Source organism: Hibiscus syriacus, unplaced genomic scaffold (genome assembly GCF_006381635.1).
Source record: "Hibiscus syriacus cultivar Baekdansim isolate YM2019G1 unplaced genomic scaffold, ASM638163v2 tig00000340_pilon, whole genome shotgun sequence".
NCBI classification, from domain to species: domain Eukaryota; kingdom Viridiplantae; phylum Streptophyta; class Magnoliopsida; order Malvales; family Malvaceae; genus Hibiscus; species Hibiscus syriacus.
The window spans coordinates 10,915,243-10,943,104 of NW_024061783.1; the positions used below are offsets into that span (position 1 = coordinate 10,915,243).

The 27,862-nt window shown below is 35.6% G+C and overlaps 1 protein-coding gene across 2 annotated transcripts; it reads left to right on the forward strand.

The window, feature by feature from the left end:
* The first annotated feature begins 980 nt into the window (after positions 1–980).
* Positions 981–27,845, forward strand: LOC120204302 (mitotic spindle checkpoint protein MAD1-like). Of its 2 annotated transcripts, none has more exons than XM_039204416.1 (16): positions 981–1,217; positions 1,304–1,403; positions 2,284–2,402; positions 7,055–7,252; positions 7,336–7,428; positions 7,711–7,827; positions 8,364–8,611; positions 9,282–9,453; positions 10,193–10,303; positions 10,428–10,631; positions 11,565–11,727; positions 20,968–21,058; positions 21,417–21,486; positions 22,652–22,780; positions 23,039–23,077; positions 27,579–27,845. In XM_039204416.1, the coding sequence occupies exons 1-16, from the start codon at positions 1,029–1,031 to the stop codon at positions 27,666–27,668; spliced, it is 2,133 nt and encodes a 710-aa protein (XP_039060347.1). In that variant the 5' UTR covers positions 981–1,028; the 3' UTR covers positions 27,669–27,845. The 2 variants fall into 2 exon arrangements, with proteins under 2 accessions (XP_039060347.1, XP_039060342.1); XM_039204411.1 differs by having other exon boundaries at positions 982–1,217; positions 2,242–2,402.
* The last annotated feature ends 17 nt before the right edge of the window (positions 27,846–27,862 follow it).

A 27,862-nucleotide genomic window follows, 5' to 3' on the forward strand; every position in this document is an offset into this window, starting at 1 on the left:
AAAGTTTACTCTGTTACTCATTTTTTCAAGCTAAAAGAATTGTACCAGTGCAGCTATCGACTTCAGTAAGGGAGTTCTTCCGGTGCTGTTTGCAGAGTACGGTACATGTGATTAGGGGGCATGTAATTGTATTTTATTTTATATACGAGTCTGAAAATCTGTTTTATTTCGAATACTGATAACTTTTATTTTGTACCCATAAATGATTTTATGAGTTTACAATTTTAAGAAAAGTTTTAAATTTTTTTGCTATTTTTACAGTCGGTTGCTCCGGTGGTCCTAATGTGATAACCTAGATCGAATCGGGTTACCGTATCGTTCTGAGGGGGTTACAAAATAGGTAAGCCCGTTTAGCCCGCAGGTTAAATGGACGGGTTGCGGAACTTAGAATTCAAGACCGTTTATGATTGCGGGCTTTTTAAACCGTTCCGTTTAAGCCCGAACCGTCAAAACCCGCGGGCTAAACGGGCGGGTAGCCCGTATATCTAGCTCTACTAAGGATGACTTTTAGTCGCATTTAAAAAGCATATATGACAAATAAAAATGACCAAATAGATACTAAACATACCAAATAAAAGCATATATGTTAAATAGGTCTTCATAGCTTGATTATTGTTAAAACGGTTCCTAATTGCATGATTTATGATTTATATGTTTAAAAAGAGCATTGAAGGTTGACTAATATTTGATAAATAAAGATTAATTCAATGGTTAGAATGTGACATCACGACCGATCATCCAATCTTGATAAGGGGTGTTACAAACAATATCATCTCCAATAATATTATATTCATAAAAAATATTAGAACATTTTGACGTTTGAGTTTAATTTAAAATTAGAATTATAGTTTAAGGATGTTTGATGTAATTAACCCATATTCCAGGCACCTTCGAGCACTTCGTCCTTGCCTGAACTTTGAAAAGAAATATGCGCGATTTCCTTTCTTTCAAATTGGATTTTGAATCGGAGAGAGAGAGAGAGAGAAAGAGAGAGAGAAGCCCTAGAAATTTGAATTTGTGGACACAATATGATACTGAGGACTCCGCCACCAAAGAAGCAAAAAGCCGAATCCATACATCACGAAAGTCTGTCACCTCTAGTCGCCTCCGAGGGACGTCTCGTTATCTATGAGGACAATCCTCTGGCTGCGTCTCCGCCGGAGTCGCCTCACCAGCCCTCCGATCACCTCCTCTGCACTTATCAATGCCGGCAGATGGTAGTCTTGTGTTAATTTCTGCATCAGTCAACATTCATATTCCAATTTGCTTTTCTCTTTCTTAATGTTATTGTTAATTTTCTTAGGTCAAAGCAGATGTTCTAGATGCCTTGACCAATGCGGAGAAGCAAATTAGTGATTACCAGTCCAAACTAGAGGCTTTAAGTGAAAGCCTTTCCAAAGCCGGTAAATTATATCTACACTATTTGTACGGTTATTGAATTTTTGTGCGTATTTCGCTAATGTCAGATGCCTTAGTTTTAATAAACTCCTGTTGTTCATTTCCAGTAGGGCTTTCCGTGTGTGTTGACGCATCATTTATTTGTTTGTATTTTGCTTTCTAGGATAAGGTATTGCTGAAGAGATAAATTGTAATTAATTATAAGTAAACAAATAACTGATATGAAATAGCAATTCTCACATAGTTGTTCAATACAATAGTAAAACCATGCTTTCATTTTGTACTGGAAAGAAACACAACATTTCAACTATTCTGAAGTGTCCAAACGTTTTGTCCATCTTGCTTATGACTAACACACAAGTAGTAAAACAAAGAACCAAACGGTACCTTAATCTAAAAAAACATTCTGTTTTCTTTTCCTTGTTGTTCTATAGTGCTGAAGGCTTATAGGGTTCCTCTGTGGGGAAAGTGGAAAGCTTTTGAGGTTGGGTAAGGTTTTGAACACCTTAAAAGAGATGCTTAACTCAACTTTATTAAGCTTAATCACGAACTATCTTTGATTGGCCCCACTAATTTGTCATAATGAACTTCAAAGCTCTGATCTGAAATTTCATATAATAACAAGCAAATAATTTATTGAGGTTCATCTACTAATTTTTTGTTCAAATCTTATATAGACGTTGCTTTATAATTTCTTGCTTTGGTGTATATTGTTGGTGTTGGATTATTTCATATTAGATCTTTCATGATGCAGTAGTTGCCCCCATGAATGTTGAGTCCTTTAAAGCCCTGTGTGTAATACTTCTCCATAATTTTACACCTATATAATTGCAATCTTTGCAGAAGCGGAAAGGAAAAAGTTCAGGGATCAATTCCTCTATGCAGAACAAGAGCTAGCTGCTGCAAAAGGACGTGAACAGATGCTGCATGACCAGCTCTTGAAGGAAGTCAATGATTCACAAGAAAGATTCGTAAAGCAGTTGGAAACAAACAATGAGCTTAAGGTACCATTTTTTTAATCTTTTATGAGATTGATAGAAAGATCCTTTCCTCTTTGAATGTTGAATTACCTTTTTCTTAAACCATGATTAACATACACAAAGAAGTCTTTTAAAATATATACAACCACTAGCTGATCTTAAAGTACAGTAAGTTATGATACCACTGCTAACAAGTTACCAAATAAATCTTTGATACCCTTTGTTTTAGAATATATTGTCCTAAAATGTGCTATTCAAAATTCTTGGCATCTTTTAGTTGTATGTTGCCCCTTATTATTGAATTGACAGAAGAGTTGGTTCTTTAGTTTCTTGCTTTATATGATGATGAACATGCCTTCCTAAGAAATTTTAGAGCCATATTATGAAGCATAGGCCAACAGGATCCATACTTCAATTGCCAAAAATTTATGGTGATAGATTCCACCCACTTATATAAAAAAACTCCTCCCCCAGATGCCTCCAAATAGTATTCACTTTTTCATCAAGTGAAATTAGGTGCAAATAAAACCATTTGTTAATAGATGAAGGGACCTGATGAAGGGACCTAATGTAAGACCACAAGAAATCCAACACGTAAAAGATTTGGGGTAATACTGCTTAAAACTCCTCATGTGTAGCTTAACAAAGGGCCTACACATGGGCAGCCTCATTTGGGATCGTTACCTCACATTTGATTGGGCAAAAACAACATAATACACCTAGGCTTTGATATGATATCAAGTACCCAACCTAGAACCAAGACCACAAAAATCCCAACACTTAATAGATGTTGGATAATACCATGTAACATATATATATAATAATAATAATAATAAGTTTAAGATATAATTATGATAATAAACTTTAAAGGGTGACAAAATTTATCTACACAATAAGTAAAATGTTATTTTCCTTTTGTTGGCAATATGTGCCGTCAAACAAGAATTTTGGTACAACTATAAGATGCAGCTAAATTGGATGACACCATGTAACTAATATGTGCTATTAAAAAACTATTAAGAATAGCACAATTTATCCTAAAATTAATAGCTAGACAGGTCATATTATGAAACTCAATACTTCTCAATATTTAAGAAAGGGGATAAACTGGGACCAAAAGGAAATTTTACATATTAGTTTCCACATTTTAGGATAATATGTGGGATAACATCATTTAACTTATATGTGCTATTCAACTTTAAAGATTGATTAACTCTCTCAGAGGAATGTCATGCAACTGTGGCCCAAACCTGAGATTACGATGTTCCTTGAAGTTTTGAACCCTTCCCATGAGAGATCTGGTCTTTCTTGTTCCATTTGGTAGTACCATAGTTGTGTTTCTCCTATCATGTGTGAAGCTATTAAACCCAATTTGTCTACCTCAGTTGTTTTCTGGTTTGGTTTCTTTTCATAGCTGTGTAGCTAAATCAAAGGATCTTCTATACCAAAGTTGGAAAATCTAACTTTGTACTCTATGACGCAGCGTCTTGCCTACCTGTTGACTTAATCTTGTTCTCTTGCCTACTTGGTTGACTTCTTGTTTGATTGGCATTATTGTTTACATCTTCAATTCCTTTTCATCTTTCACAATTTTGGTTGAAAGCCATTAATTCTTGTATTTGGAACGACAATTGATGCACCATATTATTCAATTGGTTGATGCTTTCAGTCATCCTAGTCTCTGTTCCTACTTTAGTGTCTAACTGTTCTATGCTAATAGAATTGCCCATTTTGCCTAGCACTCATGCCAAGTTGTTACGGTCCTGATAAATGGATTGAGTAAATGGATGATTTCTAGGAAAAACATTTGCCTTAGCAGGGCTTTTTCCTTGATATTTACTTCTTCCTCAGGAATGTTCTATGATGAACAAGTGGAACTCATGGAAGGGAATTCCAAACCTTAGACTTGTTAGAGAGAATCTTGTAAAATTAAAATAAACTCTGTTAATTTTATTGCTTCCAATCAGTCTCTTTAAATAGAAGTTTTACTTGTTTGAATAAAAGGATTAACTAAGCCAATTAAAATATGGTATCTACTATCTAAATAAAGAAACACTCACAATAGCATAAGATACTTAAAAAATACACTCACAATAAACTAATGTCTTCCTAAAATAAATAGTATTTTCTTTTTCCTTAAAATAAAAATATTCTTTCCCTAAAATTAATTAATGCTAACGTAACAACCGATGTACATAATTTTCTTATAGTCTCATTTATGTAATAGAATGCTTAAATATTGAGAAGTAAAGATGTCAATGCTATCCCCTCTATTACTAGCGAAGGTTTATCAAATAGAACAAGTTAACGTAAAATAAACCAAAAAGAATTTTGATTAGGCGGCTTCTTTTGTGCCTATCCCACCTTTTATAGAGCTATAATGAATCGTGCTGGAGTGAATGGAACTTTGTTTGTGTTTGTTCTTTCTTCTTTCCCTCTTGTTTATGTTTGGTTTGTGTTGGAAACTTGAATTTCAAAATTATATCAAGATTTGTTTGTTCAAAATTAAGTTTTTTTAATAAGTTTAAATTAAATGAACTTGTTTGGAATCAGTAAATGAACATGTCCTTGAAAAAGGAATATGAGCAGTGGACTAATTTGATGGCTGTCATTTCGAATTTTTAGTTTCTTTTGAATCTTCAGAAAGGCACTGGAGATGGGGTATTTTCTGTTAAATCTTGTGTTAATCTCTGTTATTCGGATACTTCGGGTTCGGAGGAGGTTTATTTTTGGAAGAATGTAATTTGGATGGGCCTGCTGCCTCCAAGAGTGGAGACATTTGTGTGGCAAGTGATTTTACAGAAGCTGGCAGTGAAGACAATTCTGGTTAAAAGAGGTGTGAAGGGTATTGATGATCTGTTATGTCCTTTTTGCAAGCTGATGGAAGAGTCCCCCTCTCATTTATTTTTTACTTGTTCGGTGGTTTGGTCTATATGGAATAAATTCATGAGGTTCTGGAAGATTCAGTCTGTTTTTCACGTTGATGCAAAAAGCTTTCTCCTGGCCTGGGCTGATTTGAGGATTATCTCACTTATATGGTCATTTATTCCAGGGGTTGTCCTATGAACCATTTGGAAAATAAGGAACTCTATTGTGTTTGAAGGAGGGAAGCTAGATTAAGCTGAACTTTTATTTTTCTAGCAAGGTTTAGGCTTGCTTCATGGTTTTTAGCAAAGTATAAACAAGTTACTATCTGCAAGGATTCTCTTATCTCTGATCCTTCCTTAGGGGATTCTTGCTTTTCCTACTCTAACCCGATTATATCTAAGTTTCCTTGGTCCCCTCCTCCCAAGGGCTTTATCAAATTAAATGTGGATGCTGCCACTACTAGTGATTGGAAGAGAAGTGGGTTAGGTGGTGTTTTAAAAGATGATTCTGGGTCGATCCTAGGCTATTTCAAGGAGTCTGCTGGTCCGGGGCCTCCTACCTCGATGGAATTGAAAGCTATTCTAAAGGGCTTATCTTTCTTTGACTCTTTTAGACAGAGTTTCAAGGATCGCTTGATTATTGAGAGTGACAACAGAGTGGCAGTTTACTGGGTTAAGGATGTTGATTTATGTCCTGTTGTTTATGCTCACATTGTTAAAGATATTATTGATAAGCTTAGAGTTTGTGAAGGTGTTATTAGATGGGTCAATAGGACATCTAATCTAGAGGCAGATGCCCTAGCTAAGTCTGGAATAGGTTGATTTTTGTGTTTTTCTTCAGGGATGTTTTTATTCTTGTACTCTATCTCCTTAAGGGAGCTTTAGGGTGTTGTATTCCTATGTACTAATTATAATGTTAATGAAATCCTAAGGCATTCTTTTCCTCCTTCCGCTGGTTAAGGAATTGTTTTCTAGCTCCATTAATCATGAAGGGTTTTTTTAATGAGGCCTACTATTCTTATAAAAAAAAACATGTCCTTGAAAATATAGCATAACAAATTTAATCAAATAAACAAAATTGTTTCCTAGAGTTAGATATAAAATTATAAAATGTAAATATTTTAATTATATTATAAAAAATAAATTAAAAGGCAACTAATGCTTTTTTTAATTGTATTATAATTGAAATATAAACGAGTTTTGAATGAGCTTGTTTGTGAACATACATTGTTTGAGTCTCAAAATTTGTTCATAAGTGTTTGTTTAGCTTGATAAACGAATGAAAATTGAACTGTTCATGATTTGTTCATCGAATGCATAGTTCATTTATAACCCTAGCCTAACAAAAAAGCACGCATAGGTGCGCTAAACTTGTGCTTGATCAAACGTGTTTGGCCTGAAGGGGTATGAAGAGCTTTTGTTATTTGAAGCTAAGATGCAACACCTAGGCCCACACCTTGAGAACATTGGTAACATGTTTATCTTCTTGATTATATGTTTGGATCATAGAGATGAGTTGACCATATGTTAATTGGTTCTCGTATCGTAATTGGATTCTAGAGTGTGTTGTTGATGCCCTAAGCAAAGCTATTGTTTGTATGTGATAGTTTCAATTGGCCAGTATCAGCCTTGCCTTCTCTAAGATTTTTAAAATTTTTGTATTGCTGCATTAGCATCTTCCTGCACTTGAATTGCATGAAATGCTGTTGTTGGCACTCACATTTTCGAAAATGGTTTATGCTTATTCTTTGGCATTATGTAAAAGGCATGCTTTTCTTATGCTTACCATTATATTATGTTTTACAATAGGGGAAGCTGCAAAATGAAATGAACCTTCGCAAGAAAGTTGAGTCCTCTTCAGTGTCTGCTGAAGAGAAAGCAGCTGATTTGAAGGGTAAACTTAACCAATTTTCTCAAAGCATAGAAAGGGAGAAAAAACGACTTCACAACGAGCTTGCTCAGCTTAAAGGAGAATCAAAGCTTTCTGTTTCCAGAATAAGTGCTGATGTGATTACCTAAACTTGTTTATTTAGTTGATGAAATAACATCAATTAGCATTTATGTTAGTCGAATCCATACTTTGGTTGTAGCTTGAAAGAATGGAATTTAGAGCTAATAATGCGGAGAAGGAATCAGAGCTTTTGAAAGAGCAGCTAGAGGATCTTAAGAAGCAACTTAATGAGGTATTCCTTTACATGCATATTGATTTTTGTACTTGATTTTGATTGCAGACCAATGTCATTAATCCTCTTTCAACTTCAACACTTGTTCTTTTTCCTATTGTCATATCATTTTAACTTCTTTGTTTTGTTTTGGTTTTGGTGAATTACTTAGGGTTTTATTGTTGGATGCCTGACTCTTGAAGTCTTATTATTTAAGATGCAAACTGTTCATATCCTGCAGGATGTAGTTTACATGATTTTTTTATTAAATTGTTAACATTTGCTCATTTTGTGTTTTCGCAGTGCTTGAACCAAAAGAGTGAAGTAGAGAAAAAGTTCTCAAGTTTCACCTTTCAGGAAGTTTCTTCTTCTGAGAGCAGTATTTTGATAAAACATTTGCAAGAGGAGCTTAGAAACTATGTAAGTTTTTTCTTTTTCTTTTTGTATGATAGTTGTCACTTAAATTCTCTTATCATTTGTAAAATTATAGTATTAGACATTTTGTTTTTTATGTACAAATGTACCCATGTCTATGTCAAAATGCCCACACTGCAGTTTTTTGAATATATTGAATGGTTTGCCTTCTCACATTCCAAACTGCTCATCTGTATCTCCATTAAGCAATCTGAGTAATTCCGCAAATTTCTTCTTGTCCACTGATCATTTGCATGAATGGAGGAAACTCCTTTCAGTGCCTGTTAGTGGTACACTTATTTTTTCTCTTTGACCTGTTAGTCAACTATTTGCATAAACTTTGTTATCTCCTTTTTTCTTTCCTGCTAATGCTTTGGTGGGTATGAATATGAGCTATGTTTCTAAAGTTTTGATCTGACTGCCTATTAAGTCAATGCTTCTGGAAGACAGTCTTAATTCCTGTCTGGCTTATTGCTCCCTCTTCATATGCCTGATTTTCATGAATTCATTCACTTCTGCCTTTGATTCTTGGTTCTCATCAGGAGTCTGAAGTACAAGAGGCAAGAAAGTTGAAATCATCTCACGAGGACATTGAGTTATTGAAGGAAAAATTACTGGAAGAGAAGGGCCGCAGGGAGAGGGTGGAATCAGAGCTATCCAAGTTGCAAGAACAACAGATAAGTTTGAACAATTTGGAGTATGAGTTGTCATTGTGGAAACAGATTACGAAGGACATACCTGATGTATCATGTCCTGAAGATGTACCTGTCAAGTTTGCAACATTACAAAAGTATTTTACTAGCTTATTTTGTATTCTATTGGTTTAACTGTTTTGGTCCATCTTGTTAGCTAAAAGTCCAAAAACAATGACAAAACTGTCGGTGGTTTTCCTTTGCACCCCCTAAATTTTGAATGTCAAGATGTAGGTGCTGCTGAAGGAAAGAAAGGGGGTGTTTTTTTTTTTGTAGTTTATTTATTAGTAAGTCTTTGATTTCTGAAATGAGGAAGATAGTTGTTGGCATAGCCTTCTAGGTAAAAAAATTCTAGGGTGAGTCAAAGCTTCTTCTAAGAATCATTTGCAACTATATAGCTTCCTCTGCCTTCATTTTTTTCCTGTCCTGGTTTGAATCACTTCATTTTGTCCTTTCCTGTCAGTTGCCCATTTTCTAAGAAATTGTTATTACTACGATATTTTTCCCTGAAAGGATTTGTTTATTTTGTTTATTTCTTCCATGCTTTTCATTTTGGAATGATCTGATAGGGTTTTATTTTTATCATTGTAGTTTCTTGTCGAATGACATTGAAACACATGCTTATGCATTCTTGAATGTTCTTAAATATTATGTAGTCGTGCCTCTTTCTGCATGCACGCTTGAATATTCTGTTAATCAAGCTATTTATGGTTCTTGATTTATTCGTTACATCATCTTTGCTTAATTTGAGATTTCTTTTCCATGCAGGGAAGTGATTGACAGTACAATTAAGATAGGAGAGGCAAATGCACGCTTGAAGCAAATTGAGGTAAGACTGGATGCAACAGCACTTGATAAACAGAATGCTGAAGCTGATGCTGTGTTGGCCAAAGAGAAGGCAGAAGTCTTAAAATCAGAGGTCAAGCGGACTGAACTCATGGTATGTGTTATATGCAGTAGTCATTTTCATTATGGTACAATTCTTTTGATTTTCATTGGTTTCTAATAGTTTGCACACATGGTGGATTAGTTTGTAATTTGGAGACCATTGTAAATACCATACTTCCTTGGGGGTTAAACTCCATGAGGTTCACTTTGTTTTTCACCTGGAAGCATGTAAAGGTGACAACGGTATGAAGGGATTAAGTCTTTTTTTAGTTATTTTCCTTTTTGAGTGGGGGAAAGATAGGGTAGAATCCATGATTTCCTTTGTTTTACTCTGACCTTTCCTTAAAACTATTAGAGTAGTGACTGCATACAATTTGTGGTTTTCTCAGGCCATAAGCAAGGCTATGTAACTTCGCTATTTAATATAATGTTTTTCCTGAAGATTGATTTTCTGGTCATGTTTTATAACTGTGAAATTATTAAACTTCCTCCTTTGCAGATATCAGGAAACTAAAGCATATCAGGGACATGCAAAATAAACATTTTTAAATAAACAAATAGGGTAGATCATGAATAATTGAACCAGGATAGCATATCAGCATTTATACATGTATGAATGATTGAAATTGAGCAAATGGTTCTAAACAGAATTGTGTTGATTTATTTCTTGGTTGTACCTGCCGCTGTGAACAAAGACCTGGGCTGATGAATGTGTCTTTGTATCCTATTTCTTTGTCTATAATCTTCGGTCATTTTTGTTTTATTTTAAAAGGTGGACTGTTATATTGCAGCTTTCTATGGTTACTGAAGAGAGAAATAAGTTGAGAAATGTTATTAATGAATCAAAGAGGCATAAGAATGAAGAAGCGGGTGATGAAATGACCAGTGGAACTGTTGTTCAGGTTATGAAAGTCTATGCTGTTTCATTACTTAAAGCCAAATATGTGTACAAAGTGTCCCTTACTCCTAAATGTGTTGTCTTTTCTCATTGTTTTTTATTTGTTGTCCCTTGGTTTTAATGTCAAGGAGCTTGAATCATCTCTAGTACTGAAGGAATCCTGTATTAAAGAATTAGAGAGGAATTTACATGAACAAAAAGAAATTAATGATCGTCAACAGAATGAGATCAAATTGCTCCATGATAGGCTAAATAATGAAGCAAGAAGAATAAAATCACTAGAAAGGGAGAGTGATCGACTTCGTTCAGAGATTTCACTACTGGAATCAAAGGTATGTAGCTAAGATTTCTAATTGATTCCAGGAACCATGAGTGATCAACTGTAGTTGTGTGACTTTGTTTGTTGCTGTTTTAATGCTTTGCTTGGTTATTTTTTATGTGACGAGTTTGGACAAGATCATGCTTATTGAAGGAATTGATTGTTGGAGATTTATTTTTTTGATTTATGATTCATTTTTAAATATATATGGAACCATTTGGGCATTTTTTGGTCACATAGTTTGTAAATACCGAGTGATATTTTGATAGCAAGTAGTCTATTAAGATAATGAGTATTGAAATTGGTTTTCCTATGAAGAGAAATGAGTCACATCTTATTGCTCAGACTTGTTTCTTCTGTATAATCTTTGTGAGGTTTGCTGTTATTCTTGCCAGGTGTAAGAACTTGTGTTGAAAACCCTCCATTTGGCTTTGGAAACCTCTCTCTCTTTATATTTATTTATCTATCTATCTACCCGCTATCAATATATTTGTTTATTTATTTATTTCTCTATCATTTCTTTGTTCAGAATCAAATTTACTTTTAATTCTTTTATTTATTTATTTTAATATTCTTAACTTATAGTTGCTTGCCACTGTAGCAAGATTGACCACCAATTTTCTCGTTTATGAAAAACCATGTATGTTATTTAACTAGAATTAGTCCTTTTCACAGTTCGTAATGGTAAGAGGGCTCTACTTGATTAAAACATTTTAGGGAGTTATCATTTTACCATATTAATGACAGATTTTGCAGAATTCAATACAAAACAGTTTCAATTTAATTTTTATTCGGTGCAGAAATGCATAATTTAGCTAAAAATAAAATAAAGCAAGTTATGCATTATTGAAGTATGATTCTGTACGGACAATAGAGAGTTGAATGCTAAAGATGCTTGATTTGTCTTTTGTCCTTGCAAGTAATAACAATGTGATTCTTTCCATAGCTTGGTCATGGGGATTATTCCGCTGCAAATACAAAAGTTCTACGAATGGTAAATACTCTTGCTGTTGATAATGAGTCAAAACAGACTATTGAGGCATTACAAACTGAGTTACAAAAGACAAAGGAGAAGTTACAAGCTCTTGAGGAATTGAAAAGTCAATCAGGTAGAGTGCATTGTTCTTTGATTGCAAAATAAACAGATTCAGAATTGAGGTTCTGCGTTTTTATTTCTCTCTTACTGTCCATGTTAATAACTTTTATTTAGACCTGGAAATTGTAGAAATCAGAGTAATTCTCTGTATTTTCATATTATTTTCAATAGGACAGATTACATCTTTATATACAAATTCTCTCTCTAAAGTAGGAAACACTTAAGAAAGGAAAGATACTAATCTTAGGATGTGATCCCTTAAAATAAGGGATTGTATAAATATATGTACATAATCCCTTAACTAAAGGAATAATATCAAATCATAATAAATCATATCTCTATAATTCCTACACTCCCCCTCAAGCTGGAGAATATACATTGTATAATCCCAGCTTGAATAGGAATTTATTGAAAACAGGCTTTGGCAAATCCTTAGTAAGAATGTCTGCAACTTGTTCTTCTGAAGGAATGTATGAAAGTGTGATTGTCTTTTTGTTAACTTGATTAGCTATAAAATGCCTATCAATCTCAACATGCTTTGTCCGATCATGTTGAACTCGGTTCTTGGCAATTTGAATAGCAGATTGATTATCACACAAGACTTCAAAGTGATCCTCTTGATTAGTGCCAAGTTCTTTCAGTAGTTTAAGTAGCCAAATTCCTTCGCATAATCCCAATTCTAGTGTTCTGAATTCAGCTTCAACACTACTTCTTGAAACGACAGTTTGCTTCTTACTTCTCCAAGTTGTAAGGTTACCCCAAACAAATGTGCAGTAGCCACTAGTGGATCTCCTTTCAGTAAGGTCTCCGGCCCAACTAAAGTCTGTAAAAATTTTAACAATTCTGTCTTGTGTCTTCTTAAACATTAAGCCGTTTCTTGGAGTTTTCTTCAAGTACTTGAGAATTCTATTTGCTGCTACCATATGCCCTTCAGTAGTATTAGTCATGTGTTGACTTATCACATTTACGGGAAAGGCTATATCTGGCCTTGTCAAGGACAAATAAATTAGTTTCCCAACTAATCTTTGAAATTTCTCTGTCTACTAAGGACCCATCTTCTTTGCTAAATTTCAAGCTTGCCTCTATTGGTGAATCAATCGACTTACAACCAAAAAAACCAGTTTCTTTGAGTAAATCAAGTACATATTTTCTTTGGTTGATTACAAGTCCTTTTGACCTTGCCACCTCTATTCGTAAGAAATACTTTAGCTTTCCCAAGTCCTTGGTTTCGAATTCCTCATTTAACTTCTTCAAATTGCAAATCTCTTCTTCATCATCTCCGGTAAGAATTATGTCGTCCACGTACACAATAAAGATAGCTTTCTTATTTGTAGAAGTTACCTTGATGAAAAGAGTATGATCGGCAAGGGACTGCTTGTAGCCGTTTTTCATAATGACTTCAGTGAACCTCTCGAACCAAGCTCTGGGTGATTGTTTTAAACCGTATAGAGACTTGTTGAGCTTGCACACCTTGTTACTTCCTTCAACAAACTTTAAGCCATGTGGCAACTTCATATAGATTTCTTCTTCTAGATTGCCATTAAGAAAAGCGTTTTTTACATCAAGTTGGTGTAATTTCCAATCGCAATTTACAGCCAAACTTAGGAGTACTCAAACAGTATTCAGCTTCGCCACAGGTGCAAAAGTTTTTATGAAATCTATCCCATATGTTTGCGTAAAGTCTCTGGCCACTAGTCTAGCTTTGTATCGTTGAATACTACCATTGGAGTTATACTTTACAGCAAAGATCCATTTACAACCAACAATCTTTTTTCCTTGAGGAAAATCCGTAACGGTCCAAGTAGCATTTTTCTCTAGTGCGCAAATCTCCTCTTCAACAACCCTTCTCCATTTTGCATCCTTTAGAGCTTAAACTATGCTTGTGGGAACCTGTTCTTTATCCAAGTTTGATGTAAATGCTTGAAAAGACGGCATCAATGAATTATAATCAGCAAATTTTTCAATAGGATGCTTGGTGCACTGTCTAAACCCTTTTCTAATAGCAATAGGGAAGTCATCTAGAGTAGGGGAAGTGGACTTACTGATTTCTTCTTCTATTTCGGCAACTGGACCCAAATCCAATTCTCGGTAAGCATCAGATTACAAAACAGCCTCAGGAATATGTTTTCATTTCCTTGTATAGACACGAAGTTGTTTGATTGGTGATGTTTGTGGAAGATTTTAAATGGAAGTAGGTGTGCTTTCAGGAAGGCTGTTTAAAGTAGGTGTGAGTGAAGTAGTGATAGGTACTACAGATGAATTAATGAGAGTAGTTACAGGTGACAAATCTGTAGGTAAAGACAAAATTGGTGGCAACTCTGAAGGTTGAGAATAAAGAGTAGGAGATACTTGATGTGACTGAAAATCCTTTCATGTCTCCCCCTGAATTTCAGCCCGAGTGAAATAGGGATCATCCTTATAAAATGTTATATCCATAGTGGTAAAAAATCGTTTAGAAGGAGGATGATAGCATTTATAACCCTTCTTAAGTGAAGAATACCCAACCAGTATACACTTTAATGATTTAGGATATAACTTGGACTTATTAGGAGCAATGTTTTGGATAAAAACAATACAACCAAATATTTTAAGTGGAAGAATGGAGGATATAGGTTTAAAATGGGGAAAGTATTGCAAAAATATAGATTGAGGTGTTTGAAATTGTAAAACCTTACTGGGCATTCGATTGATTAAACATGTGGCAGTTAATAAGGCTTCCTCCCACAAATATTTTGGAACATTAGTGGTAAATAGAAGAAAACAAGTAACATCAAGGAGGGCAATGCCATTTTGTTGTGGGGTGTCAACACAAGAACTAATTTGAACTATGCCATTTTCCCTGAAAAATGCACCCAAAGACTTAGCAAAAAATTCACTGTCATTATCAGATTTAAAGAGCTGAATTTTAGACCCAAGTTGAGTGAGAACCATGTTATAAAATTGGGTAAAAAACCAGCAGTTTCAGATTTATCTTTTAGCAAATAAGTCCAAGTTATCCTATTGTGATCATCAATGGAAGTGATAAACCACTTACAATTATCAGCATTCTTCACCCGAGAAGGGCCCCAAATATCACTGTGGATCAAAGCAAAAGGGTGAGAAAGCTTATATGTAGAAGGAGAATAAGTTGATTTAGTATGTTTGGCAAGAGAGCAAACTTTGCAAGAAAAAGAATTTGGCCTTTTATGAATGAATAGAACAGGAAAAACTTTTGCAAGATAGTGGAAACTGGGATGGCAAGTCGGTGGAAAGTTTACTAACAGATACAAGATTGCAAGCCAGATTTGGTACGAAGAGGACATTTTTAAGTACAATCTGGTCATTGAGAATAACAGTGTCATGTCCTTCTATTTTGCACAAGGAACCATCAACTGTTTTGACAGCTTTACCAAAGTTTGGAAAAAATTGCAAAACAAATCCTTATTATCAATCATATGATCCATAGCACCAGAATCGAGGATCCAATTAGGGGTCAACTAGGAGGAGAAGAAGTTGTGGACATCGTCTAGGTTGGAAAGAAACCGTAACCTAATCTGATACCATGTAGAAATCAGAGTAATTCTATGTATTTTCAATAGGACATATTACATCTTTTTATACAAATTCTCTCTCTAAAGTAGGAAACACTTAAGAAAGGAAAGATACTAATCCTAGGATGTGATCCCTTAAAATAAGGTATTGTATAAATATATGTACATAATCCCTTAACTAAAGGAATGATATCAAATAATAGCAAATCATATCTTTATAATTCCTATAGAAATTCATATATTCATGTCGTGTTTGTGCATTTTCTTACATCATAATTGTGTTGAAGTATTCTATCTTAACTTTTGTTAGATTAATAATTTGTGTCATATATATTTTGCCATGTTCATGTATTTATTTGTTTTTTTTAGTTGTCATGTTGGTCTTTTAGTTATAAAGTCGGAAAAACTTGTTCCGAATAAATTATATTTATTTCTGCGGAATATGGCTGACTTAAATAGAGTTTACAATGTAACAACTTTACATAAAAAGATGCATAAAATTAGCAACAGAATAAAACTGATTCTATCTAATTAAAACTGATCCTATCTAATAACTAACAGAATAAAATATCTAGTTAACAATCCTAATATTTAATTTAGATATTCTCGACACCCCCCTCAAGCTGGAGAATAGATATCGATCATTCCCAGTTTGGACAGAAATCCTTCGAACATCGTAGTAAACAGTCCCTTGGTGAGAACATCGGCCAGCTGCTCTGATGATGGAACAAACGGTATGCAGATATCACCATTTTCGAGCCTCTCCTTGATGAAATGTCGATCTATTTCGACATGTTTGGTCCTGTCATGCTGTACAGGATTCTGAGCAATACTGATTGCCGATTTGTTGTCGCAATACAACTTCATCGGTTTATCTCCTTCAACCTTCAGCTCCAAGATTCTCCTAAGCCATAACAGCTCACATACTCCTTGCGCCATGGCTTTGAACTCGGCCTCCGCACTGCTTCTAGAGACAATTGGTTGCTTTTTGCTCCTCCAAGTAACTAAGTTGCCCCAGACAAAGGAGTAATAACTGGTGGTAGATCTTCTGTCTGTAGAACTTCCGCCCCAATCAGCATCAGTGAAGATCTCCACTCTTCGACTTCCATTCTTCGAAAACATGATTCCTTTACCCGGACTCCCTTTCAAGTAATGAAGAATCCGGTAAACAGCCTTGGAGTGTTTTTCTGAGGGATAATGCATAAACTGACTAACCAAGCTCACATCAAATGCAATATCTGGTCTCGTATGAGCCAAATAAATCAGTTTCCCCACCAGCTTCTGATACCGATTCTTGTCCACAGGCTCAACACCATCTTCGTTTTCGAGTTTTTGATTCGGATCAATAGGAGTCGCCACTGGTTTACATCCGAGTAATCCGGTCTCTTTCAAGATATCGAGGACATATTTTCTTTGCGAGATAATTATACTTTTGTGGATCTAGCCACCTCCATTCCAAGGAAATATTTGAGTTGTCCTAGATCCTTGACTTCAAACTGGTTGGATAAGGAGTTCTTCAGCGACTCCAACTCTACTTTGTCATCTCCTGTTATAACAATGTCATCTACATACACAATTAAAATAGCAATTTTACCATCATTGTGTTTGTAGAACATATTATGATCGAACTGGGCCTGAGTGTAACCATGTTGTTTCACAGCTCTCGTGAATCTCTCGAACCAGGCTCTCGGAGATTGTTTCAATCTATAAATGGATTTCTTTAGCTTGCAGACCATGCCATCCTTCTTCAATTCATCAAAGCCTAGAGGAACTTCCATAAACACCTCTTCCTCTAGCTCACCATTTAGGAACGCATTCTTCACATCAAACTGTCTGAGAGTCCAATCTAGTTTGGCGGCTAGTGAGAGTAGGACACGTACGATGTTTAGTTTGGCCACAGGAGCGAAGGTTTCCTCGTAGTAAAGACCGTATGTCTGAGTGAAGCCTCGTGCTACGAGTCTTGCTTTGTATCTCTCGACCAAGCCATCTGCATGGTATTTGATGGTGAACACCCACTTGCTGCCTACAGATCGTTTCCCCTTATGTAAAGGAGTTAGATCCCATGTGTCATTCTTCTTCAGGGCCTTTAACTCCTCAAAAACTGCCTCTCTCCATCTCGGAACCTCTAGAGCTTCATGTATCGACTTAGGTAGTTCATCATCCATAATCTTGGTGGAAAAAGCTTTGAAATCTGGAGAGAGTTTATGATAAGACACGAAATTGGATATTGGATGTTTTGTGGTACATGATCTGGCACCTTTGCGCAAGGCTATGGGTTCAAAGAATTCTGTAGAAGGCTCTAAATTTGGAGAAGAAAGAGAAGTCGTACCTTGGACCATAGTCGAGTCCGATGGTTGGCATACCTTGGGGGCCAGTGGAACATTACTTGGTCGAGTCATCCTTTTAGAATAAACACGAAGTTCAGTAGGTGGTTCCAAGTTGGTTTCTACCTGAGTCTCACGAGATTGTGAATTTATAGGTTGTGAAATCCTAGGATAAGTTACAAAAATATGAATTGGTTCCACTGAGCTATTCACAACAAATTTTGACAAGGATGTTTGTTCCCAAAAACTCATTTCAGAATCATTCTCCCCTGGAAGAGAGTTTTTGTCAAAAAAAAGGTTGTTTTTCAAAAAACGTGACATCCATACTCACATAATACTTCCCAGATTTAGGATCAAAGCAATTATACCCTTTTTGTGTTGGTGAAAAACCTAGAATTATGCATTTATGTGCTCGGGGATCAAGTTTTCTCTATTTTGGCCGTGTATATGAACAAAAGCAATGCAACCAAAAATTTTAGGTGTTAAATCAGTGAAAGATCTATTTTCAGGAAACATATTCTTTAAAGCTTGCAAAGGAGTGATATAATTAAGAACTCTTGTAGGCATTCGATTTATCAAATAAGACGCTGTTAAGAGTGCTTCATTCAAAAAACAATTAGGAACATTCATAGCAAACAGTAAAGCCCTAGCCACCTCTAATAAATGCCTATTTTTTCTTTCAGCAACTCCATTTTGTTGGGGAGTATCAACGCAAGAACTGTGATGAATAATTCCTTTTTGTTTCAAAAAATCACCTAAGATTGCATTAAAATATTCTCGGCCATTATCAGTTCTAAGAACTTGAATATTTGCTTGAAACCGAGTATTGATCAGTGAGTGAAAATTTTTGAAAACACTTGCTGCCTCAGATTTTTCTTTTAGTAAATAAATCCACGTGACTCTAGTGTGATCATCAATGAATGTGATGAATCATCTAGATCCTGAGGCTATTTTTACTCGTGAAGGGCCCCAAATATCACTATGCACAAGAGAAAAAGGTTTTGATGGCATATACTTTAAAGATGGATAAACAGATCTATGATGTTTTGCCAATTCACAAACTTCACACTGAAAAGAAAAACCGCCTTTTTTTTAAATGATTTGGAAACAAATATTTCAAGTAATTAAAACTAGGATGGCCTAACCTATAATGCCACAACATTATTTCATTCTCACAAGACAAGGTAGTAAAGCATCTTGGTTTCTGAACTTGTTTATCTGAAGGATTTTCCGTGACCAAGTGATAGAGTCCATCAACCTCCTTAGCATTGCCAATCATCTTCCCCGAACAAGGGTCCTGAAATTCAAATCCATCAAATGTTATTGTAGCAATGCATTTGCAATCATGAATAATACGATTAACAGAGATGAGATTGCAAGAGAGCTTTGGGACATGTAGGACATTTAGTAATGTGAGAGATGGAGAAATAATGATAGAGCCTTTTCCAGCTATAGAGGTTAGGGAACCATCAGCAATTTTTACTTTCAGATTACAAATAAAGGAAAATAAGATGAGAATATGGGGGAACTACCGGTCATGTGATCTGTTGTTCCTGAATCTATGATCCAAGGTTTTTATTTAGAACCGGCTATGAAAGCTATAAGATATGTACCTTTCTGGGCTAATGATGAAGAGGTAATATAAGATGATGGGTTAGGAGTATTGGATATGGAATAAGAACTCATTAGTTGATTCAATTGCTCTAGTTGTTCTTTGCTGAAGGCAGACGGTTCTAAGGCAGGTTTCAGCTCTTCAGATGAGGCATGGAATCCCTTTGCATTACGAGAATTCTGATTGGTTGAAAAATTCTCGGCTGGCTTCCCGTGTAGCTTCCAACACTTGGCTTTAGTGTGTCCCGGCTTGTTGCAGTGCTCGCAGATTGGCCGATCTCTGTCGTTCCGACGATCGTTGCAACGTGGTGGCTGACCCGAGAACAAGGCATAAGAGTCGGTGGGATTTGGTGAGTGGCCTCCAAGCATGACTGTCTGCCGGCTCTCCTCTCGTCTGACTTCAGAGAAGACTTCTCTTGTGCTTGGTAGTGGTTCACGACCAAGAATGCGCCCTCTAACTTCATCCAATTCCTTGTTAAGGCCGACAAGGAATTCGAAGATGCGTTCTTTTTTCGCCATCTTCTGGAATAGAGCCCTGTCCTTAGCACAACTCCATTCGTATTCGTTGAACATGTCAACCTCTTGCCACAAGGTCTTGAGGTCGGTGTAGTATTGACTGACAGTTTTTTCTCTTTGTTTTAGCCTCCATAACCGAGTTTTTAGCTCAAGCCATTGTCCTGCGTTCCCGAGATTAGAATAGGTCTCGTTCACAACAATCCAAATGTCATGAGCAGTAGGTAGGAAGAGATAAGTTCTCCCTACACTCGGATCCATGGAATTTATGAGCCAAGACATAATCATCGAGTTTTCTGCCTCCCATCTTTCAGATTCTTCATCTTCTTCGGCAGGTTTCGTAGTGGTACCTGAGAGATAGCCGAATTTTCCACGGCCACGAATAAACAGTTTTACAGATTGTGACTACTGTAAGAAATTATTTCCATTCAACTTGTGAGAAGTGATGGATATGTTTTGGAAGGATTCAGTGTTTAGGGTGATTGAGGGTGAGCGAGTATAACTCATAGAGTCGATAGCAGAGGTATCATCGTAGGGTTTGGCCATTTTGGCTCCTGATACCATAAAGTCGGAAAAACTTGTTCCGAATAAATCATATTTATTTATGCCGAATATGACTGACTTAAATAGAGTTTACAATGTAACAACTTTACATAAAAAGATGCATAAAATTAGCAACAGAATAAAACTGGTTCTATCTAATTAAAACTGATCCTATCTAATAACTAACTGAATAAAAACTTATTCTATCTAATTAAAACTGATCCTATCTAATAACTAACAGAATAAAATATCTAGTTAACAATCCTAATATTTAATTTAGATATTCTCGACAAGTTATTTTTCCATTTCTTGTTCGTATGATAGAATCATGTCATGTCGAGCATTACCAAGTCTACTTTTATAAGTATTTGAACTCTTCCATTTTATTTATTTATTTTTAAAATTTCCTATTTGTTTTCTATGTCAAATTTGATTTGTGGAATTAATAGTTCATGGTGGAACCTTTGTCTCTTTGGTTTCTTTCTATTTCAGTAAAACTTGCATCTATTTAGGTTATCCAAGTATCAGACTTCCATGTTATATCCTTGTATTTGACTGTGTCTACATTTGTTGGATTTACCCCATGAATCAACACTAACAAAATCTAATATGGTGTCTGTTGAGTTTGAGTTTGGTTGTGGGAGTGATTTACTGGTCCAAATTGCCAATTGTTTTGAATATAGCATTGGCATGAGGTTATCTATACTCTGACTAGTTTAGTTAACTGTATAGGTGATACTGGGAAGCTGGTTGACTCGTACATATCTGAGAAGATAATGAAATTTAAAGAACAAATTGCGACACTTGAAAAACGTGAAGAGAGGCAAGTGGTGGAAGCACTGTTGTTATATTTAAGGATGAATCACAGAACTATACATGAACTTTAATTGAATGTGCAATGTGATATATGAACTTTGATTTTGTTCAATTATATAATTGGAACTTCGATTTTAATTCAATTTTCGAAAACCACTAACACTTTTAGCGAATGACATTATTTTAAGTTTGCTTATTGCATATACAAATAATTTTCTTTTCCTAACATGAAAATAATTGGATTTTCTTTTGTTTCTCAAAATGTTTCAAAGGTCATGAATAATTTGATATTTAGCCCTTTATATGCATTGTTCATGATTTTGATTTGTGATTGCTAATGAATTCAAAATGCACACTTGAAACAGATACAAGACTGTATTTGCGGATAGAATCTCGGTTTTTAGAAGGGCATGTTGTGAGCTCTTTGGTTACAAGGTATGAAGTGTGGCATTTTACATTTTAGTATTTCTTAAGCTATCTCTTACCCTTGCTATATTTGTTTTTATTGTTCAGTGTTTGGTATGAAGTGTGGGATATTGATGTTGAACAAAGAGTGAAAACAGGAAGTAAATTAGGTTAGGAAATAAAAGGGGAAAAATAATAGATATAGAGTGGAGAGAAGCTGGAGAGAATGAAGAGGAAGAAAAATCTTAGTAGTATACCAAAATCTCGACAACTCATAATCCAAAGCAACCACAAACTAATATAATTTATGTGTTTATACGCTTGATGCAAAAACCTAACTAAAAGGCAAAATGCAATATATGAAGTCAAATTATAGATTTGTCTAGAACTATAATATCAAGTGTGCAAACACCGTGTTGTCTCCTTGAAAATTAAAGAAAGAAATAAGTCCCTGTTCAAGTTTATGCTTTAAGCTCATCTATGAGATCTGATTCAAAAACAACAAAAGGAAAATGCTCATAAACCTTGACATGGGATGCTTCAACTAAGCCAACGCTGTATTGCTGAAACTGAGTTTCTGCGGTGTTATAATTTTCCACAGTAAAGGGTGATTACTTTGTCATTGTCAGAGACTCGTAAGCACTGTTGCCACAAGTTTATAAGCTTAATATTGGAAAAAAGGAGAAAGAATGTGTTTAACGTGATGGTGAAATCTACATAGAACATAGAGAAATAAACTTTTAGAACATTGAGAATGTATTATTGTTATCGGTAACAAAGGATTGAGTCCTGGACGCTTAGATTGGCTTGCTTTGATATGAAATTGATGTGGAACACGTGTGGAAAATAGGGATGCACTAGAGACCAAATGGTAATTTAGGAGATATAAAGGAACTAAATGAGAGTAAAGACTAGAGAATCAAGGGGATTAAAATGTGTGTTGTAACGTTTCAAAATCTCAACACTAAATCCAGTGTTATTAAGAACTGAAATAGCATAAAATATTTCTGTACAGTTAAATTGTAAAAGATGGTCATTAAGTAATTTTTATTTTGGAAGGCTGTAAACCTAATTTATTTTAGTTTCATTTTTAATATGGAAGGTTGTAAACCACATTATTTTCCTCAAATTTGTACCTCTGTGTTTTTATGCATCACCCTACTTCATGGTTTTCAGTTAATGATTTTTGTGGCAGATTGTAATGGATGAGCACCAGCGTCCTAATGGAATCCCTGTGACCCATTTTACCCTCCAATCAATTTATGCACAAAGTGATGATGAGAAGCTTGAATTTGAGTACGAGTCTGGAAATACCAATATTTTGGTAAGTTGAGTTGTTGAATGGGGCAATTGGGGTTTTAAAGCAAAATATGAATACTAAATAGTTTTATTCCATAGTTTCCAAAAAAAAAAAAATCACATTCCACTTTACCATGAAAATATCTTTTAAGGATTGATCGGGACAATAAAGGGGTAAACATGCATTTCCATTTCCAGAGGTCTTGCAAAAGCATTTCCATTCTATTTAAATTTACTATGGAACCAAGAAAAAAAAAACTAATGTTGCTTTATGATCCAACAGGCAAATAATTATACTGCGCAGCGTGATATATCCCATCAGGTAATAAGCGTTAACTTTTTCTTCATCTCTTTGTTGTGTACTGTGCTGGATATTGGAAAACCAGAATCAGAAATGAGAGGAACTTGTGAACATGTTTGCAGAAGTGGGCTTTATGGTTATGCCTTGTTTAGTAAATGTCTATTGAGTTCAGTGTTAGAACGTTGGTAATAGGAGAAAAATGACACGACTGGAGAACTATTATTTACCACTGTGCCTTCATGGGATTATAATCAAACTGCTCTGAGCCAATTGTTTAAAGATCAGTCTCAGCTCAGAAACAATCGAGTTTCTTGAACGTCTGTCATGAATGAAAGAGAAGAACAAGATGGGGAGATTAGAATTGAAGCGAGAGAATTGGGGGAAATGGAAGAGGAATTAGGGATTGAGAAAAAGGGGATCGGGGAATTAGGGATTTCAATTCCTAATGCTAAGACCGGAGGAAATTACCTATAGCTGGACACAAGTAAGTGAGAGCAGATGCTGAATGGGCCGAAGAGATGGGCTCAGCAGAGGATCCAGCCAATAGCCCAAAGGAGGAAAATATTTAGTTCTTAGCTGCAGGGAATCTGTTAGAAGTTAGTTATACAACTGTCACTTTCACAATTGCCATAGTCCATTGTAATGCAAATAAAACCGTGTACTGGGAAGAAAGAAATCACCTGACGAATGAATGAAAATCTTATTTCTGTAATCTCTCTGCTTTTCTTCTTCTAAAACCTTCCTTCCTTCGATTTTTCCTTCTCTATTCTTCTCGGTTCATAACAAATTGGTATCCAGAGCCACAACTCCTGGCAAAGCAATGGTTGAATCCTCTGCTCTTTCTGCAATTCAAAACCAGATTGACGGATTATCAAAGCTGGTGAAGCAAGATCAGTACCTGGAGACAAGGATTGCAAAGAATAAGGGTTATTTGAGCAGATTCTACGGGTCTTGACAGGAAAGACGGCGGAGCAAGACCAAAACAACCCTGAAACAGAGTCGTTACCTGTGGCAATCGAAGGTACAATTGATGGGTGTCAAGTGTTTGATAAAATGCCATCCATCACTAGTACCCAACACCTGGAAATTGGTTCCGACCTTGAGCGGTCTGAAGAACAAAAGCTAGAACTGATAATATCTAAACCAAGTGAAAAACGTCCGTTGTTTGGTTTTGATCTTCCTATTACAGAAGAAAATGTTGTTGTTTTGGATACAATCAGTATCTTGGCAGAGTTTCCGACAAACAACTTTGGAGCATACGCCATTTCAATTGCAACTGCCCCTTCTGATGTTCTTGCTATTAAGTTGCAACGTGAATGCCATGTGAAGCAACCATTAAGAGTTGTTCCACAGTTTGAGAAGCCAAGTTTGCATACATCAGTTCAAATTGCTACTTTCACACCCTTCATAGCTGATTTTTCTGTAGGTAACTCAAACAATTTCAACTATCTAGTTCCATGCGCTTTTAGAGAAATTTGTTCTAAGATGTTTAGGGATGTCAATGAACATGTTGAAATTTTTGATCCTTTTGTGTTTCGACTTTTGTTGATGGGATGGAGTAGGATTCCAATTACTATGAATTTGAGTGTGACCGAAAAGGTTATTAGTTCTTATGGTAGGTTAACATTTGTTTTGTTGACTGCAAAAGAATAGGTTACTATGTACACACATGAATTTTTCCAAGTCGTGTAAGTGGGAGACTATAAGATACAATACTACATTTAAGACTCTAGTCATAAGAGATCTTGCAATTCAGGGAGTTGATAAAAAACCAGGGCTTCAAAAATTTGCTGCCTTAAATACTGCACATAGCAAGATTGGTTCTTGTGTGTATAACATACACTTTTGGATTAGGAATGACACCACTCAAAATGAAGCGAAAACAGTTGCTATCATAACATTTGAGCTAGATACAATGTTAGGAGGGAATGCTGTGTAGCAGAGTGTTCTTCAAAGCCAAAAAATTAGCAAATTTTTGTTAAACTCTAAGCCTTGCATTGTATCATTGGAGAGTGGTATCGCTTTTGGATTCAAAACACTAGAGGAAGAGGTGTTTGACACACGACTGTACGTATACAACAGAAAGCAAATTGTTAAATTGAAGCAGGTTATTTTTTCTATTTTTGCTGGGTTTTCACTGAATCACGATGATGTATCTATTCTGGACGTAGAGAAAAAGATTTATCAGTTCAATGGGGCAAACTCTAATATTTTGGATAGGGTAAAGGCATTAGAAGTTATCCAGTTTCTAAAGAAGTATCATGCAGGAATTTGTAGTGTTGGAAATGTTGCTAATGAGAAACTGGATGTTGAGTCTGACTTCGATAAGTTTTGGTTCTTGTTTAGTCACAGTGACACTCAAAACCAATCGAACCATAAATGGGCTAAAATGCTTGAGAAAGTTGGTTCTATGGTTCTAATTACTACTAGAGGCAGCTATGTTTTAGTTGCAGCAGATAATGAAGTTATCTATTTTTTTGGTTCTGATGCTAACATTTTTCGTGGACATGGAAAATAGAAATATGAATTCCACCCAAGTATACTCTACACAATTAAAAGAAAAAGTATGTCATCAGCAGTAGAATGGCATGATGTGGACAATATCATTTTCATCACTCAGTTGAGTGTGGACTTAAAAGGTGCTGATGTCGATGCTGTTACAAAGCATGGTATAAATGTTATCAGAATTCTAGGGGGTGTTACTGGCAATATTGCATCTTGTGCCCAATTGGTTATATACCTAATGCTGAGCCTTTTTAGGAAACAAAATGCAATGCAAATATTTGTAAAGCAGAAAGTGTTTGATCCTTGGGGACAAGGATCATCTGAAGGAAGGGGGAATGTCATAAAAGAAGGGGAAGCCAACACTAAAGGCAGCAAAGATCTAGTAGAAGTCAAAGAGCATGTTGAGATTAGATTTCCTGGTACAATTCTAACTAGTTGCACATATGAAGGTTGCAGCTCGGAAGTAACTAGTTGCACATATGAAGGTTGTAGCTCGGAAGTGACTACCAATAGCATAAAAAAATTCTGGGAATTTAAAATAATAATGTTGAAAATCAGGTACTAAAACAACTTCAGAAGATTCAAGGAAGGATGAAGCTTTATGTGAATACAAAATTGACAGACAGAGGTATAAAGACAGATGACAGAATTTACCTGAAGTTTCGATCTTATCATCAAACCTCACTTGCTCTTCGAAAAGGATTAAGGCTGGCAACAAGGGTCTATGGTGCCTTCATCGTTTTACATTGCATGGGGTTAGTAGCATATAACTTATTATATGAGTCCTCGAAGGTGCAAACAGTGAATTATGATAGTTTGTTGAAAAAGGAATTTGGAGATCAACGCATTACCTTATTGGAGCCTTTCAAGTTTGGACATAAAGGACAGTTGAAGGTCCAATCTGCTATGAAGTTTGACAAACATAGGGAGAAGAAGTACAATCAGCTGCGGTGGATGAACTTAAGGTTAGGAAATGTCATTGTGGTAAACTATATTGTGCTTAAGGCACAATTATTAGGTTTTGATCCTTGGGGACAAGGATCCTTTCATGGAGGGGGTATTGTCATGCATGAAAGAGAAGAACAAGACGGGGAGATTAGAATTGAAGCGAGAGAATTGGGGGAAATGGAAGAGGAATTAGGGATTGAGAAAAATGGGATCGGGGAATTAGGGATTTCAATTCCTAATGCTAAGACCGGAGGAAATTACCTGGAGCAGGACACAAGTAAGGGAGAGCAGATGCTGAATGGGCATAAGAGATGGGCTCAGCAGAGGATCCAGCCAACAGCCCAAAGGAGGAAAATATTTAGTTCTTATCTGCAGGGAATCTGTTAGAAGTTAGTTATACAGCTGTCACTTTCATAATTGCCATAGTACATTGTAATGCAAATAAAACCGTGTACTGGGGAAGAAAGAAATCACCTGATGAATGAATGAAAATCTTATTTCTGTAATCTCTCTGTTTTTCTTCTTCTAAAACCTTCCTTACTTAGATTTTTCCTTCTCTATTCTTCTCGGTTCGTAACGTCACCTTGAATTGTCACCCCCTCCCTCCAAACATAGAGAAATGGTACACAAATATTATGTTTACCATGTACTTAAAAACATTGATACATGTATAAAACATTTCAAATCTAATAAAAATTGAATGGTTTGAGTAGGTTTTAACCTGTCATTCCTTTGTATTAAAAACCTCTAACTTGTCTCAGCATATTATTTTAGAGATTGGAGCCCGAGCTCAACATGAAATAGCTGAATATTTGTATAACCTAATAAGCTACAATAGCTGATGAATAGCTTGGCTCTATAGACACATGCATGGTTTATTGCACTGCCTGATACAGCTGCTGGATAAGAATGTTGTAATTGGAAGGTTCTTGGCCTGAGTTACAACTGTTTTAAGTAAATTTTCTCGTGATAATTGTATTTCAGAATTTTCTGGTTGAATTTGATGCACATTATTGGCCTGGTGCCATTGTCTTAAGGAACTGTTAATTTGTGCTTGTATTTTTTGCAGGTCGATATATTTGTTCGGAAGTTGAACTCGATTCCGGCTTTCACTGCTAATCTTACGGTGGAATCTTTTAACAAGAGAACTCTTTCGTAAGATTCATCTAAATCCAAAAAAAGATGGAATATGCCGTAAATGGTATGTATCGTTGCCAACACTTGATTACTTTCATCGATTGAGGATTTAAAACTCTCTCATGCTTGGAATGAGTGTTTTGATAATGAAAACAGATATTGATAGTCTGATTGATCTATTAAAATACTGTTTAAAATTTATTTTTGCACACCTTT

What these genes read in the sequence shown, in the direction of transcription:
- LOC120204302 (XM_039204411.1), top strand. Translation starts at nt 1,029, where the DNA reads ATGATACTGAGGACTCCGCCACCAAAGAAGCAAAAAGCCGAATCCATA. An exon ending in TTAAGAAGCAACTTAATGAG is followed by an intron (nt 7,429 to 7,710) that starts GTATTCCTTTAC and finishes GTGTTTTCGCAG; the next exon opens with TGCTTGAACCAAAAGAGTGA. An exon ending in CTGGAAATACCAATATTTTG is followed by an intron (nt 22,781 to 23,038) that starts GTAAGTTGAGTT and finishes ATGATCCAACAG; the next exon opens with GCAAATAATTATACTGCGCA.